The sequence below is a fragment of the Vigna unguiculata genome, chromosome 7, assembly GCF_004118075.2.
Source record: "Vigna unguiculata cultivar IT97K-499-35 chromosome 7, ASM411807v1, whole genome shotgun sequence".
Taxonomy (NCBI): domain Eukaryota; kingdom Viridiplantae; phylum Streptophyta; class Magnoliopsida; order Fabales; family Fabaceae; genus Vigna; species Vigna unguiculata.
In genome coordinates, this window is record NC_040285.1 from 36,042,973 (window position 1) to 36,060,298 (window position 17,326).

Sequence of the window (17,326 nt, forward strand, 5' to 3'; positions counted from 1 at the left end):
GTCAATTCCCATTTTTACAAAAAAATAATAATAATAATTAAAATGAGAATATTAGAATTTGGTAATTTGGACATGAGATCTCATATTTAATGTACACAAGAAAAAACAATAATAAATACAAACTCGTTTTAGTTATTTATGACTGAAATCCTTTTAATTATTGTATGGTTTCTTCTGAATTTGTTCATTCAAAGAATATAACAACATTTATAAGCACTCTTGACTTGTTCCATCTTTAATTGGAATTTAATTATTGAAAAATTAACTTGCTGTTGTGTTTTTGTTTAAACATGTATATATATTTATTGGAGTGATGTACTATTAAACAAAGTTAAGTATTTCTTTTACAAAATTAATATAATGTTACTATGTTATTGTGCAATTGGATAAATTAAATAAAAAATCTATGCATATAAGTAAATTGTGCTTTAGGAAAAGAAATTATTATTTATATTTATTAGTTTCATAACTCTACATAAACACTTAAATGATTTGAAGAGGCTTGACTAAACATAGATCAAATTATATTTCTTTTTGCAAAATCTTCATACAAATACTTATCCAACATCAGAGTTTAGGGATTGATGTATATTACACAATTCAGTCGTCACTACAACTAACCGTTCCAACACTCAAATTGAGAACTCTCACGTGATCAATCATAAAAATGTTTAAATAAGTACACTAAAACATGAGTTCATCCTATTGAAAACATTATTAGTGTCGAACATACCGGTTGAGAAGTCAACAAAGAAGCACAATTAAGGATGTAATCTATGATTTACCTCCATAAGCAATGTTTATGATGTCATCATTAGATCACAATTAGGCCTGACAAAAGGTAAAAACTCATTATTGACACTATAAATATAAGATATAAGTAAGGTAGTTGATATTATATGATCTGCATTTATTGAGACTGCTTAAGTGAACACTTACTTAAACATATGAGTATTTTCTACATGTGTTTCGATGACCCGATAACCTTGTGGAAACCAAATGGTAGAGAACGAACAAGAGACAACAATTAAGGAGAATTTTAGATAATCACACAATCAAAGTGATATTTAATCCAACAAAAACACAAATAATAAAAGTCACTTGTGATTTTATATTAACAACAATATTATTTTTATATTAATCATAATAAATAATAGCAACTATATCATACCTAAATTAAAGGAAATATTATATTACATATACTCAGTTAAAAAGTATAAAACTTTTAAATATTCAGTAAAAAAAAATTAATTGAACATTAATTAAAAATACGCAAATTTAATAGAGACCCAAAACTTAATTAAGTTTTCTATAAATATATTTGTTCATTAAGGTGTATTTAGCCTCATCTTAGTTTATAATTATTTTTATTAATCTTTTCTTGTCTTATTATCATTGTTTGTTTGAATATTCTATCTCATCTTATTTAATTATTTTATATTGTTTAACTAATATATATTATTGCATGTACTTCTTCATTTTAATATTCATTGTTTTTTATTTGGTAAATAAATATAATTATACTTATATTTAAAAATATAATAATTATTAAACTTAAACTTCTCATTATAATTTTCTACGAAAATGATTATTAATATTTAAACTTTTACAGACAAATTTATTTATTTATTTCAATATTTATTGATTGTGATAATAACTTATCGTTAGAGTTATTATTATGATTATTATTATTATTAAAATAAAAATTTGATGAAATTGTAAGTAAAAGTTTGACTCAATATTCAAATTAATAAATAATAACTTTTAAATAAATAAAAATTAGTTTATTCAACAAATCGTTACAGAATTAATTCAACATTTTAATTAAGAATATATATTATTTTTATTATTTATAATATTTGTTTTCATTTTATTTTTTTATTTTTTGTGTAAAATAAAATATCAATTTAAATATGTTAATATACGAAATTATCTTAGCAAACCTTATGGATACTGATTGAAATTCAGTCATAGTCACAAACTCTATTATATCTAAAAGAAAATGATTATTAACCTTGACTTTTTATTCCTCCATATATATTCCTATCACCTTGAAAATGTCAATATTTTCTCTATCTCATACCACTCATACAAGTTACAACCATTTAATAAACATGTTCATACAGACATTGTAAATATAATAATACTATTAAAAAAAGAAAAATTATGAATAAATAAACTCGTTCTTTTTTCTTACCTAATAAATATATACTTTTATATTATATATTAAATTACAAAAGAAAAAAATATTGAATTTTAAAAAAATATATTATTTTAGATTGAAACACATATTAGTAATAGTTATTGAAAAAGAAAAAAAGAAGAAGCTCAAACATAAAAGATAATTGTCGAAGATTTATTCCCACAATGGAATACAAACAGAGTAAATTAAAGTTTTCTTACACAGTAATTTTTTATAATGGAATAAATTTATATATATAGAATTTCTATATAATATTATAATAGAAAGAGCATGTACATGACTCCCGACTTCTTTTTTTTAAAATATAAATTATATATGTTTATATTTATATATTTTATATTATATATTAAAATAAAACTCAAAGCTTTTTAGGACCATTTATTTTAAATCATGATTTTTTTTAGAAATCATTATTCTCTCGTTTATCTTTTTCTAAACTATCACAAAAGTAAATCACTGTACACTTTGTAAACAACTAAAACCCGTGTGGTGTTATATTCGCTCAAAACTCACGCGGGCTACACTAATATTTTTGTCCATATTTACAAAATCACAATTTTATGGCTCAATTATTAATTTATATTTTCTTAACTTTAAAAAATGGAGATTTTAAGCACTATATACGTTTAATTCAGCTGTTACCAAATCTCGTTCAAATAATTTGGAGTAGAGAATGTCTAAATGTCCACATCTTTTGTTTTTTATTTGGCAAAGGCAAGTATCTTCAATCCTTTTTAAATTTAATTAGGAATTCAGAAACCCAAAAGATTAGGCTTTGTTTGATTTAAAGATTGAAAAATATGGGAATAGGAGAGAATAAATAATTGAAGATAGATATTAATTTTAATGAATGAATATGCCACAAAAAAAGAAGATGAGAAAGATAACTTTCCGCTGTTATATTAAAAATATAATCAATAATTTGTTCACTTTTTAAAATCAATACCATTACTTTAATTTTTTTATTATATGTTAATATAAGTTACATACGTAAGACTCTAGAAAATGACATTTAAAAAGTGATAGTGATTTAAAATAGTGAGACTCGATTATTTTAATATTAAAAGGTTTTAGTATAAATAGAATTGTTATAAATGAGTTTCATTATTTCAAAACACACAATCTCTCTAGAAACCATTTTTCTAGAGTTCTCTGACTTCTCTCTAGAGGTTCTATCTCTTTGGTCGTCTGATTGAAGAACCGAGACCGTAGGATTGATCCTCTCGGCGAACTCTTCAAATTGGACCGATCAATTTCTCAGTTCGCGTAAGTTGAGTTTCCGCTCTCTTTTTAGTCTTTTCTTGTTGCATGCGAGCTCTCTTCCGCTTGCATGTGACGTTTTAATCATCAGTATGAGTCTTTGTTGATCAGTAATCATAATGGTAGGTCCTGATCGTTCTTGTGATGTTTCTATGTGTAGATAGAGCATCCTGTGGAGTTATATGCGTTTTGGTGTTCTTTAAGCGGTTTGGGTCTGCAGAGTCGCTTTGTCAGGTAAGGGAAGTTGATAATTGGATTTAATTAGAGGATACAATGAATGTAATGTTTGTAATTAGAATTGATTGTTTGAAGTATGATGGAATGTTAATTGTTTGATGTTTGGTATAAGTGAAATTGTGATTGCATTGTGTGAATTGAGGTTGAATTGAAAAATGAACACTTGAATCATGGCTCTAATTGGTATCATCTCACTTTGCTTAAAAACCATTTTGAAAACTAGACAACACTGCCATGGAGGTGCCAATTTGGGTCATGAAATCAAGTGAAACATCTCCCAATGAAAACCAGAATATGTGTTATTTTCTGGTGTGAGGCTGAGCCTCCGAATTCAAGGATGAGCCTTGAAAAATGCGAGAGGATCAGCGCTGAGCGCCAGCCCAGCGGTGCCTAGTGCTGAAAAATGCGAGAAGAATGAGGCTGAGCGCCAGCCGAGCGGTGCCCCAACGCTGAGACCCCTGCAGGTCTAGAACGAGATTTTAATGCTGAGGTTGAGCGTTGGAATCTGAGGCTGAGCGCTGGCTGTCAGATTTCATGTGTTTGCTATTTTGATGTGTTTCATTGCATTAACTTATCTGAAATGAATCTTTTTGACTGTCTTGGTATGCTTTGAGTGAGATTGGGTGAATATGGACCTATTGTATGTGAATTATGGAGGAATTTCATGGAGAAATTCTAAGTGTGGATGAGGTAGGGTATGCAAAGACATAAGGACTCAGTTTTGGTTAGTATCCTGACGCTCCAATAACCATTAAGGCTCATATAGAGTATAATGAGTTATGTCGTGAGGAGTAGCAGGAGGTCTTAGCCACTGGACTCGATCAAGTCTTTGGCGCGAAGGAGACTTACTTGGTGTGATGATTGGGTGATAACCCCTTGAGGCCAAACTCTGCAGAGTTTGGGAATCATACACGGTGCAAGCCACCAAGAGGTCCTATGTTAATTGCATATATCCGGATGATTGAGTTTATAGTTGAATGGCGTGTGAGTATTGGAATGTTCATGTGTGAATTTGTGATAATTGATTGTTATTATGTTGTTACTCTAATGTAACTTTCTTTAAATCATTATTAGCTTACCCTTGCTTTCTGTGTTTCTGTCTCGTGTTGTATGTTTTCCTTTTGCGATGATTACCTTTTCGGTGGGAGCAGATGTGGTTGCAGTGTCAAGGACACTTCTGGAGAATGAGGATCCATCGTTTTAGGTTATGGAGGAGCTTTCCAGTAGGAGCTTTAGTAGGGGTCAATTTAAACATAGAGTTTACTAGTTTAGTTTAAGTGTATAATTGACATATTTTTATAGTCATATCTTTTGTAAGACTATATTAATATATTGTGTACACTGGATTATCTGGTTTGGAACTATGATGAAACTCCCTATTTCTTTTATTAATTTCAAGCTGCTAAAATTGGGATGTCACAATATTAAAATTGCTAATATTTTTTTGACAGCTAATTGGTAAATAACTATTTATTAATTGTAAAACTAAATTAAATAAAACATATAAATAATAGGGGCAAATAAGTAATCTTATTTTTATGTATTCTTTTATAGGAAAAGGAAGGTTCGCGGCAACCAATATGACACAACAAACAAAACGTAAGCACTTTACTATCTTCTAATTTTCTAAAAGTGAAGAAACAGAATTTAATAATAACTCATTTTGTGTACCGAAAATGATGGGAAAAATGAATTCTCATCGCTTAAGATAGGAGAGAAGAAAAAAAAGACGGACAAAAAGCGAGAACTATAATGAATAAGTAATCAATTATTATATTATTATAAGAAAGACTTTATCATAGATATATAGTTTTTTTTTTGTTAACTTTTTAGGAAATCTTTTATTTTACGTTTTTAATTCACAAAATATGCGCCACGATAGTTAAAGCTATTGTAATGAATATCCATTTAAAGCGATTAAGGTAATTATGATAACTAAATATGTTTTTTATTAATGTAATTAAATTGATCTATATTAAGACAATTAGATCACTTTCATGATTAAAGATACCTTTCTCTCTTCTTCTTTTTTTCTTTTATTTGATAATCACTTCCCTCGTTGATTAAGTAGTGGTGGAAAGTCTTCACGTGGAAGAAGGAATTGTACTCTATGGAAACATTCAAATGGTGAAGTCAAGAGATAGTTTAATAAAACTACAATAATAATAAGGCTCTTTATTGGTGACATGTGCTAAAGAGAATTCATGATCCTAGTTTAGAGGATATATACAAGGAAGAAGAAATGGTTACATCCCTTATATATTATTATCTTCCCTCAATTTCTTATGTATCTTCATTATTTGGACTTGATTTTGAAGTAGTCCAAGATGCATTAGGTTTGATACTTGATTTCGGTCATGTTTTCAAGAAAAAAATTCACAAATTTTATCAAACTCACATCTCACCTTTTGGGTTTCAACCAATGGTAGTGACTTGAAAGCCCTTTATCTCTACTTAATGAACTGCTTGGATTAAATATATTTTAACCACCACTTCTTAAAATGAATATTTTTCTATCACCTGTTTATTTAATTCAAAACAAATATAGAAAGCGTAATAACTTCTTTATCTTTACATGAAAACAAATGATTTATTCATTATTGAAAATACATATTCGATCTAAAATAAGAGAATAATTTGAGATTTTGTAGCCGTGCATGTATTGTGTGATGGTGCAAAGGTCTAGAATTTTCAGAGGCGTTAATAGTTAGTTTTTGTTTTTGACAAGTGGTTTTGTTTCGTAGTTGCTTTAAATTAAAATGTTAATAATTGTTAATAATTGAGGAGAGACAAATATAGTAAATAAAAAGAAGGAGAAGGGCAACACAGTAACATCAAATCCGAATCATCCTCTTCTTTATCTCCGCACGCACTTATTCCGCATCTGTTCTTCCCTTCCGCTCACACATTTTATCAAATTCCCCGCAGCATCTCATTCTCCCCACATTTTCTCCACAAGGGAAAATATATCTTAATAACAATAATAATAAAAAGGGAACCACGCTTTTGCAATCCGCGAAACGCGATCGTCCCGGCGCAATTTGAAATTAGGGTTAGGGTTTTCATCGTCTTCGCCCGAAAAAGGAAGGGGGAAGAAGGAAGAAGGACACCAACAACCGTTCCTTTATGATACAAAAGCTGTCTCAGATCATCTTCATCATCGCGGTATTAATCTTGGTGGCGCAATCCTCTGCGGCGTTCCACGGTAGCAAAAACACCATCATGAAGGTCCACCCTGTTCCGCGAAAACGCAACATCTCAATCCAATTCGGCGTCGGCGGGGGGAACCCCATGTCGGAGGCGCAGGCGCTGTTGGGGATCGCCGGCAAAAAGCTCCGGAGACTCCCGCACGTTTTCAGCTGCGTCCTGGAGCTCCCGTTCCGCTCCGACGCCGACGTGGTGGTGGAGGAGGCTCCTGACTGCTTCCGCTTTGTGGCGGAGACCGACGGTATCGTCGACGTGAGGGCGCACACGGTGGAAATCCACCCCGGCGTGACGAAGATCGTGGTGAGGGACGGAGGCTCGGTGGAGTTTTCGCTCGACCAGCTCGAACTCGATATGTGGAGGTTCCGGTTACCGGAATCGACGCGGCCGGAGCTCGCGAGCGCGGTGTTTGTCGACGGCGAGCTCATCGTGACGGTGCCGAAGGGGCACGGAGAGGAAGACGGGGATGGTGATAGAGGTATGGGTGGTGGTAGACTTGTGCTTGTACAGTGATGAATGAGTGAGTGAGTGAGGTAATGAATGATTCTTTTGTTAACTTCTTGTTGCCCTCCAAACATGGCCATATTAGTATGTTGGTTAGATTTCAGGTTGTTGTTGGACCTAGTTTCTCTGTGAATTTTATTGTTGCTATTGTTGAATCAGGAACAAAAATGTTCTATCTGGAGAATGGTTTATTCATGGCAATGGCAATTTTCGTAAATAGGTGTAACCGTGTTCCTTTGCTCTTTTATTTTCTCGGTAGACATCATGCAGATAACTCTGGTCATGAAATTGGTTAACTTTGTATGTGGCAGTTGTATTATCAATTTTTTGTTGGCTTGAGGTGGGAAAAATTTTAGGGAGGAATTGTCTTGATGAGTTTGGATCGTGAATGATGAGTGAAAGATGGAGAGTGACATTAGATCTCACAATAAGAGAAAAATAGACATGAATTCAGTCTCTTAATCATGTGGATTATCCACAAAGGATATTTTTTGGTGTTACTCTTTTTGATTAAGGGATTAGATTAATTTCAACCCAATCTTATTAGGAAAAAAAGTTAACTTTTACACAATTTTAGCATAATTTTGAAAATTAATGTTTGAAAGGGAGGGGGAAGCAGAAAAAAGACGAGAGAGGAGATTATTTTTGTTTTCTTAATCGCAAATTTTTTTGTTCAACTATTGCATGTTAAACAGTTTATTGACTTCAAAAGTATTTGAACATACGGAAAGGGATCTGGATTCTGCAACTTTGATATTTTTTATGTGGGGGTTGTGTAAAAGAAAAGCGTGGTTGATGTGACAAGTGGTTGAGAGAAATAAAGGTGATTTTCAAGTAGGATGAAGAAAGAGTTCATGGTTATTTTACATAAGAAGAAAATGAGAGATGAGAGAATCCGGAAGGGAATAGGCTAACAGAAATTGACAGAATGCTAAAGAGAAGATGGATTGAGAGGAAGTCCTAGAATCATTGGAACTGGGTTTATTGAAAATGGTGGATGGTCTTGTTTGGTAATTTTTGTATCAACTGAGCGGTTGGAAATAATGTAATAATTTTTGAACTTTTGCTACTTGTATGATTTTCTACTATTAGTTTATTTCTATTTTGGTCCTTTGGACTGGATTGCTTGAATGGGGGGTGATATGCGTCTTTATCTTCTTTTCATTGCATTCAAGCCACATGATAAAATGTCTGCATCTCTAAAGTTTCATATTTTGCCGTCATGGGATTATAGGATGTTTGGCAGGACTTTTCTTTTTCTCATGGAAGGGATCTCATTGTAATGTATAGTGGTTTTATTTGATGAAAGACTCGGGTAGAGGCATTTGTTTAGTGTGTGACCTGGAATCTTTTCCGAAATATTCTTTTAATGACCTCTTTGTCAATATTCTCAAAATGTTGTGGAAATGAATGAACTTCTAATTCTTAGGTATTATGTTCTATTGGTCGATAAGTTACGGTTGCAAAGAAATATGCGACACTTTTAAAAAGGATAGCTGCTCGATGTTGGACACTTCAAAGTTTCAAATGCTTTTGGCTCCATTTTGTTTTATAATTTTTATTTTTTTTTGTGTCAATACTGATTGGAAAACCACGATAATTAGATAATTGAGCATTTTTATCAGTTTTAGGCGTCGTACTCATTTTTTAAACATGAAGTCTTTCGTAATTTGCTTTAATTTTATATATTGTATCATTGCCGTGTTGTGTCCTATGATTGGTGTCGTGTTGGACCGACAACCATGCTTCTTTATCTGTTTGTCTTTGTTCTGACGTGTCCTTTGTAAATTTCAAAGGATAACCTTGCTTTTGGTTATCCACCCGTGTGACATGTTTTATTTAAAATCCAGTCGTGGCATTATGACATGCTCTTTTGGAATAGCTGCAATTTTCTGCATGTGGTGGGGTTGGCTTCATATATGTTATGATACATTGAATATTGAAGGAATTAGTGTGTTCAGTTTACATAATGTGATATGAGAAAGGCCATCTTTTCAAATCTCTTGAATGTTTTGTTGGCATTTGAACAAACCATCCCAATTCTTTGTATACTTGCATTTGAATCTCATCTCTTCTGCTAAAGTATTAAGTGTGCCCACTTTGTAATGTTGAAAGTACATTAGAATCACGAGCTTCGATTAGGTCTAGCACTTTCGTATTAATCTCATTATAGGGTTACTGATAGATTAATGTTATCAGTTGGTGTGTTAATTTTCTTACAGTTAGTGTTCCTTAGTACTGTTTTATATGCACTAATACGCAATTTAAGTATTTCACGCTGCAGTTTAAAATTTGATTATAGTAAAAAGAATCTATAGATGCTGGTAATGCTAATACTGTTTCTTGTGTGTACAGTATCTTAATAGACAACTAGTATCTAACAACTGCGTCATAAATGTTAAAAATAATAATTCACTTTTGTATTTAGATTTTCAACTCAATTCCTCTTCACACCCTTTCTGTCAACTTTACACGAAAAAGAGTAATTAAGATGAGATCACATTATTTAATTTATACATTTGGGAAAGTCTGTTCATATATTTTTTTTAAAATTTCAGTTTTAATTTGTGTATAAACTATATTTTAATTTATGAAACAGTCTGTTTTGTTTTTCTCATTTTCTTTCCTAAAAATATTTTTTGAGGTATTAATCTAAACAGACAGTGATATTTAATAGAATGGAATAGTTTTCTGTACATTTTATAAACATCAAAAGATCATATACCTTTCTTAAACGCGGGAATTAAATCGCACGTGACCTAACTTTTGAACATTAATATGCACTTCCCTTTTCTTGTTACTTTATTCATTTAACTCCAAATTATTTAATACTTTGCAAGTTTTAGTTTATTTCTCTTCAAAATATTTCTAATTTAGAAACCTGAGAAAACACTTTGTTTCAATTACTTTTATATTAATTGGTTTCTCAATTGAATGACTAAGGATTATGTTCCAACTCTATAAAAGGTGTTTTAGTTTAAAAAAGCCATTCTTTATACTACCGTAATTCATCATTTTTCTTCAAAATGTTTTTATTAGAAATACTTAACCTACAAGCAATTTGAATAAAACAATGTCATGATAAAAATATTCCAACTCTTTTAATACTCTTGTATTTTTAAAGAGGGGGAATTTATTGACCAAGCCCATGTCTTCAAGGGTCAAAAGAGACTTGATGAAAAAAAGAATGATACTTTTAGAAACTCTTATATAATAATGTCCGGGATATCATTGAATCTTGCATTGGGTCCATCCATACTGATGACAATGGCCGAAAACGCAAAAGCCCAGAACTAATTGGACCGATAATAATAGAAAAAAGGTCGATGCTTTTTGAGAGCTTTAACAATAAAATTTCTGCATTAAATTATGATGCATCTTTTATAATTTCAAATTAAAAGCCTACTCAAATGTTGGACATTTTACAAGTCACTCCAGAGGGTACTACTAAAGTTAAAAGAACAAGATAGAACAATGAATTAGAAGAAAGATGGAAAAGGATAAAACTGAAATTAAATCATTAGAATTTATCCACGAATGTTCTTAATGTAAGATCTGAATAGAAAAAAAATGTGCTTTTGCTACTTTTTGATTGTTTACAAAGTTTACCAGAGAAACATATAGATGATTTAAAAACGAAGGCGATAGGTGATAAATTTACAATAAAAAGCTACCAATATTGATATACTCTACTAAGTAAACAAACATGCATGTTTGACAACGTAGGATTGGATCAAAATACTGATCCACAAGAAAATTCTTATGACTTTTTTTCCACCTAGCACTTCTATGTTGTGTGGTAGGAAAGATCACTATGAGAATGGTAAGAAAAATTGAATTCATAATGGATAAATCATAGTTATCCATTTAAGATGATACCATTCTTATTGATATTTAATGACTCTATTAGTTCTGTAATTGTTTATTAATTAGTTTCTGTCAAAGGACTTATAGTTTGTCCATCTTCCACCACCAAAGGAAGTGAGTGACGTTCACTTCTAATAACACAGATATTTGGTGTCTTGCTATTTGTGAGAAGTGTAGAAATATCTGGAACACCTAAACGGCATAACATCGGCACCGTCCACCGCCATTTTAATGTTTAATTTAAGAGGAAGAAAAGTGACACAGGATTTAGAAAATATAATTAACATTGTAAAGAAAAAAGCTTCGTGGAAGCAAATGGAAAAAGAAGGTAGAGGCCGACACGTTCCCATGCTATCACTGGTCTTGCTGCCAAGTGTAACGTTTGGCCACGTATTCTCCCTCACCACCTCGATTGCAGCTTATTTATACCAACTTCATTACAGAACCATTTCAACACATTCAACTTAATTCTCGTAATATACCAAACGGAGAAGATGAGTCAGGAACAGCCAAGGCGTCCCCAACCAGGCCAAGACCCCATCAAATACGGCGACGTTTTCGATGTCTCCGGCGACCTTGCAAAGAAGCCTATTGCACCGGAAGATGCTGCCATGATGCAAAGCGCAGAAACTCGAGTGTTGGGACAAACCCAACTCGGCGGGGCAGCTTCCGTCATGCAATCCGCCGCCACTCAGAACGAACAGGCTGGCCTTGTTGGTCACCTCGACGTCAACGATGTTGCCAGCGACCGCGGCGTCACAGTATCGGAAACTCGAGTCCCCGGAAGACGCATAATCACCGAGGCCGTCGGCGGCAAGGTTCTGTTTTTATTTTCCAAAAGCTGACTCTTTTAAGAAATAAGAAGATTTATGCGAGTTTTGTATACGTTCTGTGATTGAAGGTTGTGCAGCAGTATGCTGAACCGACCCCGGTTCAAACCGGACGAGTCAGTGCGGTTGGGGAGAGTGCAATAACCATAGGGGAGGCGTTGGAGGCCACGGCCCAGACCGTGGGCCACAAAGCGGTGGATCAGAGTGACGCCTCCGCGATTCAGGCGGCGGAGGTGAGGGCAACGGGAAACAATGTCACATCGCCGGGTGGGCTGGCGGCTATGGCTCAATCGGCGGCCGCTTATAATGCTGACTGCACCCGTGATGAAGATAAGGTCAAGTTGGGCGACGTTTTGGGCGGAGCCACCGCGAAGTTGGCGGCGGACAAGGCGGTGACAATGGAAGATGCGGAGAGGGTGGCGAGTGCTGAGTTGAGAAATAACCCGGATGAGACTGCCACTCCTGGCGGCGTAGCGGCTTCCGTGGCGGCGGCTGCTAGGATCAATGAAAATGTTGGTGCATTTTGATAAAGATATTTGGGAGTAGTGGAATGAGTTGTGTTATTTGCTTATAATCTAGTTTTAAGGACTCTACTATGTATGTTATATGTTATGGTTTCATATATGCTGTCGTTAAAACGCATGTCAACTATATTACCTACCCCTCCTTTTCCTTTAAATTTCTATGTTCAAAGTATTTTTTTTTTTCATGTCTTAGAAAAATTTTAAAATTTGTGAGCTAAATTAAAAAAAAGAAACCGTTGTTAAAAGTTATTTATGGTAGTTAGATGAAAGAATGTTTTGATGAGAGAAGATAAAAAGAAGTGGAGGATGTAAGCTATAAAAAGATGATGAATGCAATCACGTGATTCCATGGGAGTAGGAAGGAGCGAAGGACACTCCCACTCACATGGGACAGTTGCAGATTAGAGACAAACTCTGATTATCAGCAACAAGTTTTAAGTGTGGGGGCTTATTTTGTCTCCCCATAAATTGGTTTTTATATATATAAGATATAATATAAAGGAAGGAAATAATTTTTCAACAATTAAATTAATTTTGACAATTTTATTTAACATAGAATAAGGCACGTGATAAACACAGGATCCTCAAATTAGAAGGTTTTTCTCCTTCACAAAATTTTCTTCACGGTATAATTATTCATTAATTTTAATGGGTTCTTATCACCCAAGATTTTAGATTGATCTTTGGGAGGTTCACACAATTAATTCTTCAATCAAATTGCGTAACAAACCAGATTTTGTTTTTAAGTGTAGAATCATTCATGAATTATTCATGATTTTTTTCTTGAGTATAACTCTTGATGGATTTTTATCACAAATACGCTATCTATCTGTTTACAAGATGTGATGTTATTAGATCTTTGGGAGAGTCAACATGAAACTTTAATTCTTCTGCAAAAGTTAAGTTATTATTCTATAGAAAGTTTGAAGATTTACACGCGATAATAAAAAAAATCATATTTTAAACTATATTTTTCACTAATAAATAATTATAGATTATTTAAAATCTTAAAATAAAATCTTGAAACAAAATAGCACTTGGCATCTTTTTTAACAGGAAAATCAGAATTCGATCGAAGACATGTCCAGAATTAGAATTCAGTTTAATTCTGAAAATTCTGAACTGCCTGTTCAATATTTTAAACTAAATATGCTCTTACAACCAGATTTAATTTACACTAACCATTATAAATTTACTAAGTAAGATGAAAGTTATGGTTATTATTAATACTTTGTTAATTTATATGAAATTTATTTATAATCTGTTGAAATAGTAAGAGATTACCCAGATAAAAAGAGATAAATTATGATAATTTTGTTAATTTTTAAATTGTTATTTTCAGAATAAATCTAGAGCAATATTAATTCATAATTAAATAATGGTATACAATATTTATCAAATTAAATTCCATATTTACATTATATATATATATATATATCAATACTTTGCTATGCTATTGCTATGCTATCCATATGAAGTTACGAGTTTTGTAGTTTGGGTCTGAACAAATTTAGTCTGATTTTTTTTTTTTTTACAAAAATTTACTCTTATTATTTCAGTTTTTGTTTTATTTGCAAAAAGGATAGTACTGGTGTACCTAGTAAATTGAGTAGTGTTCACTGCACATGATAGTGTATGTTTGGATTAAAATGGAAAGAGTTCCAAAAAGTTTTAGTTTCAAAGCAATAATTTTACTTTTTCATTTTTATATTGAAATTTAGAAAAACATTTTCAAGGTTTAAACCAAATAAATATATATACATTCACCTTTTAATGTTAAAATTAGTGAGTGACTAACTTTTCCTATCCTTTTAAGATAGGTTTATTAATTAGAAATGTAATTTATTTTTCATGTTATATGTAACCTTGTGGGTAACCGAGTTACAATGATTAAACTTTTATCTTCAGTTAGTTAAAAGTTTTTAATATGCCAATTTATCCCAAGTTTATGTTCCTGGGTAGTACTTTTTACTTTTTTTTTTTTTATCAAAAACCAAGCAAGATTTTAGAAATGAGAATAAAAGTAAATTGAAAAAGATATGTAAGTTTTTTTCTAGTGTCTATTTTTTTTTTCATTTGAGGAATAGGACTCATTTAAAAAAAAATCCAACGTCATAAATGTTATTGAGACATAATTTTAATTAAATTTTAAATCACAATTTTAAATATATTAGTCTTTTATAAATTAAAAACATATACTTATAAAAAGGTAAAAGAGATAAACTGACTTTTTAACTTAAGGTTTATTTCGAAGTGGAATGTGAAAATTAACATATGTTCAATATATTTGTAATTGATTTTCCATCAGTGTTATTGGTAATCTGATTTAATTTTTAGCATAGGAAATAAAATAAATAAAAAATTGGACCAAATTTTAATTAATCACTTGTTATTTAAGTCGGTTTTCAGTAGCCCACTTGTTTAATTTCTGTACTTTTGTATTTTTTTTTATTTGTAAATACTTAATTTTACATACATATATATTATACAGATTGGAATCATACATCATCCGTACATTTAAAATACATGCTTATGCATACTCTTTTTATATGCAAAATTGTAATTTAATATTTGCTTTGTACTATTTAAATAATTCCCTTCTGTACTGAATTAATTTAGAGATAACATTATCAAACATAAATAAATTTTAAAATCGAAATAAACTCATGTGGAAGTTTTTCTTCTGGAAAAGAATTGGTCTGAGTCCTACATTGGGACCCCCCATGTGTGGGAGTCCAGTGCAGGGATTCTCCTGTATTAAAAAAAAAAATCATATACTAGTTTTGCCATTTTTCTTATAATTTTATTAATCTAATTCCTATTTTAAAATGTGTCTAATTGAAAAACAATGACGCATTAAAAAAAGAATGCAGATAAGAATGAGGATATGATTTAAAATTGAGAGTGAATGCACTTTACCTTGATCGAAGGGACATGAGGTATTCTAAGACCTTTTGTTGTTTACACTAAAAATGAAGTCATGAATTATACCCTTAAAAGACCATTGAAAAACCCGTGACCACCAAAAGCTGTAAAAATTAACGTTACCTCTTCTAACTTTTACCTCTTTACTATTAACATCAAACTATATCTTTAATTGCAAGTAACAAGTGCACAACATACAAACAACCAAAATAATATTTTAATAATTATATAGTTGTAGTAAAATGTATTTAATGTTTCCTAATTAATCTCTTACCAAATAATCACTCTAATAACCAATCTGAATAAAAAATTCTGAATCCCATAATTGGAGTATTAAAAAGCAAAATTGTCAAACTGAAGTATCCTTAAACACCATAGGTTGATTCACCCCCAGAAAAAGATAAAAAGAAGTATTAGTATAATGTAACTAATATGGTATTTAACGGTGAAAAGAAAATAGAAAAAAAAATTATTAGTAGTATTTATTTTTATGAATTGTAGCATGTGTGTGTGTATGATTGGTGAGTGTGAAGAGACAGAGCAAACACAGTGGTAGAAGTTTATATAAGGCACACACAAACAAACTCTTTCTCCTTGCTCCTTCTTCTCTCTCATATTCTCAAAGCAAAAATGCCTACCCTGTTCTCCAAACGCCTTCACCTCTGTTTCTTCAAGCTCAAATACCCCACCATTCTCCACCACCCTCACCCTCCACCTTCCACCGACAATTCCACCACCTTCACCCACCCCTCTTCTTCTTCCGACGACGATGACGACCGTTCCTCCTCCACGGAGCCCGACTTCGCCTCCGTCTTCGCCTCCCAGCGCTTCTTCTTCTCCTCCCCGGGCACTTCCAACTCCATCGTCGAATCCCCGGACACCCGCACCTTCGTCCCCACCGGCGGCGGCGTCACAGTCCCCAAGTATTCCCTCAACCCCTACGTGGATTTCCTCCGCTCAATGCACGAAATGATCCGTTCACGACAAGTCTTAGACATCACCCAAGACTGGGACTACCTCCACGAACTTCTCCTGTGCTACCTCGCTCTCAACCCCTCTCACACCCACAAGTACATCATTCGCGCCTTCACCGACCTTGTCCTCCAACTCCTCTCCTCCACCCCCTGTCGGACGCACAACCAACACCACCACCGGCGCCACCGTAGCCTCTCCGGAAACTTCCTCTGAACAAAAAAAATAAAACATTAACTCATCATCATTAACACGAGGTTGGTTCGTTTCGAGTTATTTTATCTTACCAGACAAAGAACATATTGGCGGTTGAGCGATCCACTTCATGGGATTCTTTTTTTTTTTTTTTTAAGTTTTCGTATCTTTGTCTTGGGTAAGAGTGGAACCAGAGCGACGTTTGTATTTTGATGATCAAAAAGAGAAAGTTAGCGAAACGAAGGAGAAAGCAGGCGTGTGTTTCGATGAAGGTGTTTGGTTATGATGTATTAAAGAGTATATAGTGCTGCTGCTTCTTTGTTTGTTGTTGTGTTCCTATTATGTAAAATAAGTATAAAGTATACTATACTCTCTCTGGGTTTGAAAGAAAAAGCGAAAGGTGTAAAATTTGTTGGAGTTGTTTCGTGACGTTGGTGATGGGGATAGTGGGTGACAAGCAGTGTTGGTTTATTGTCCTTGTGTTTGTTGCTGTTGCCGCTGTGTGTGTGGTCCTCATAATGGTATAATTAACTCCGCGAATAGCAGGGGAATTCTGCACACTAACTCACGAGCACCTTGCTTTTCTTGTATCTAGTAAGGTACGA

General features: G+C 32.7%; 3 protein-coding genes across 3 annotated transcripts; all 3 read left to right on the plus strand.

Annotated features, from left to right (window-relative positions):
• Window positions 1–6,526: 6,526 nt before the first annotated feature.
• On the plus strand, window positions 6,527–7,634 carry LOC114189669. Its single transcript, XM_028078299.1, has one exon. The coding sequence runs from the start codon at window positions 6,827–6,829 to the stop codon at window positions 7,415–7,417; it is 591 nt and encodes a 196-aa protein (XP_027934100.1). The 5' UTR covers window positions 6,527–6,826; the 3' UTR covers window positions 7,418–7,634.
• Window positions 7,635–11,714: 4,080 nt separating this feature from the next.
• LOC114190684 (late embryogenesis abundant protein D-34-like) lies at window positions 11,715–12,784 on the plus strand. The gene is made up of 2 exons (XM_028079662.1): window positions 11,715–12,093; window positions 12,177–12,784. Exons 1-2 carry the CDS (start codon window positions 11,770–11,772, stop codon window positions 12,630–12,632), a joined length of 780 nt encoding a protein of 259 aa, XP_027935463.1. The 5' UTR covers window positions 11,715–11,769; the 3' UTR covers window positions 12,633–12,784.
• A 3,330-nt stretch (window positions 12,785–16,114) lies between these two features.
• Window positions 16,115–17,192, plus strand: LOC114190609 (transcription repressor OFP12-like). Its single transcript, XM_028079562.1, has one exon. It carries the CDS (start codon window positions 16,185–16,187, stop codon window positions 16,740–16,742), a length of 558 nt encoding a protein of 185 aa, XP_027935363.1. The 5' UTR covers window positions 16,115–16,184; the 3' UTR covers window positions 16,743–17,192.
• Window positions 17,193–17,326: the final 134 nt, after the last annotated feature.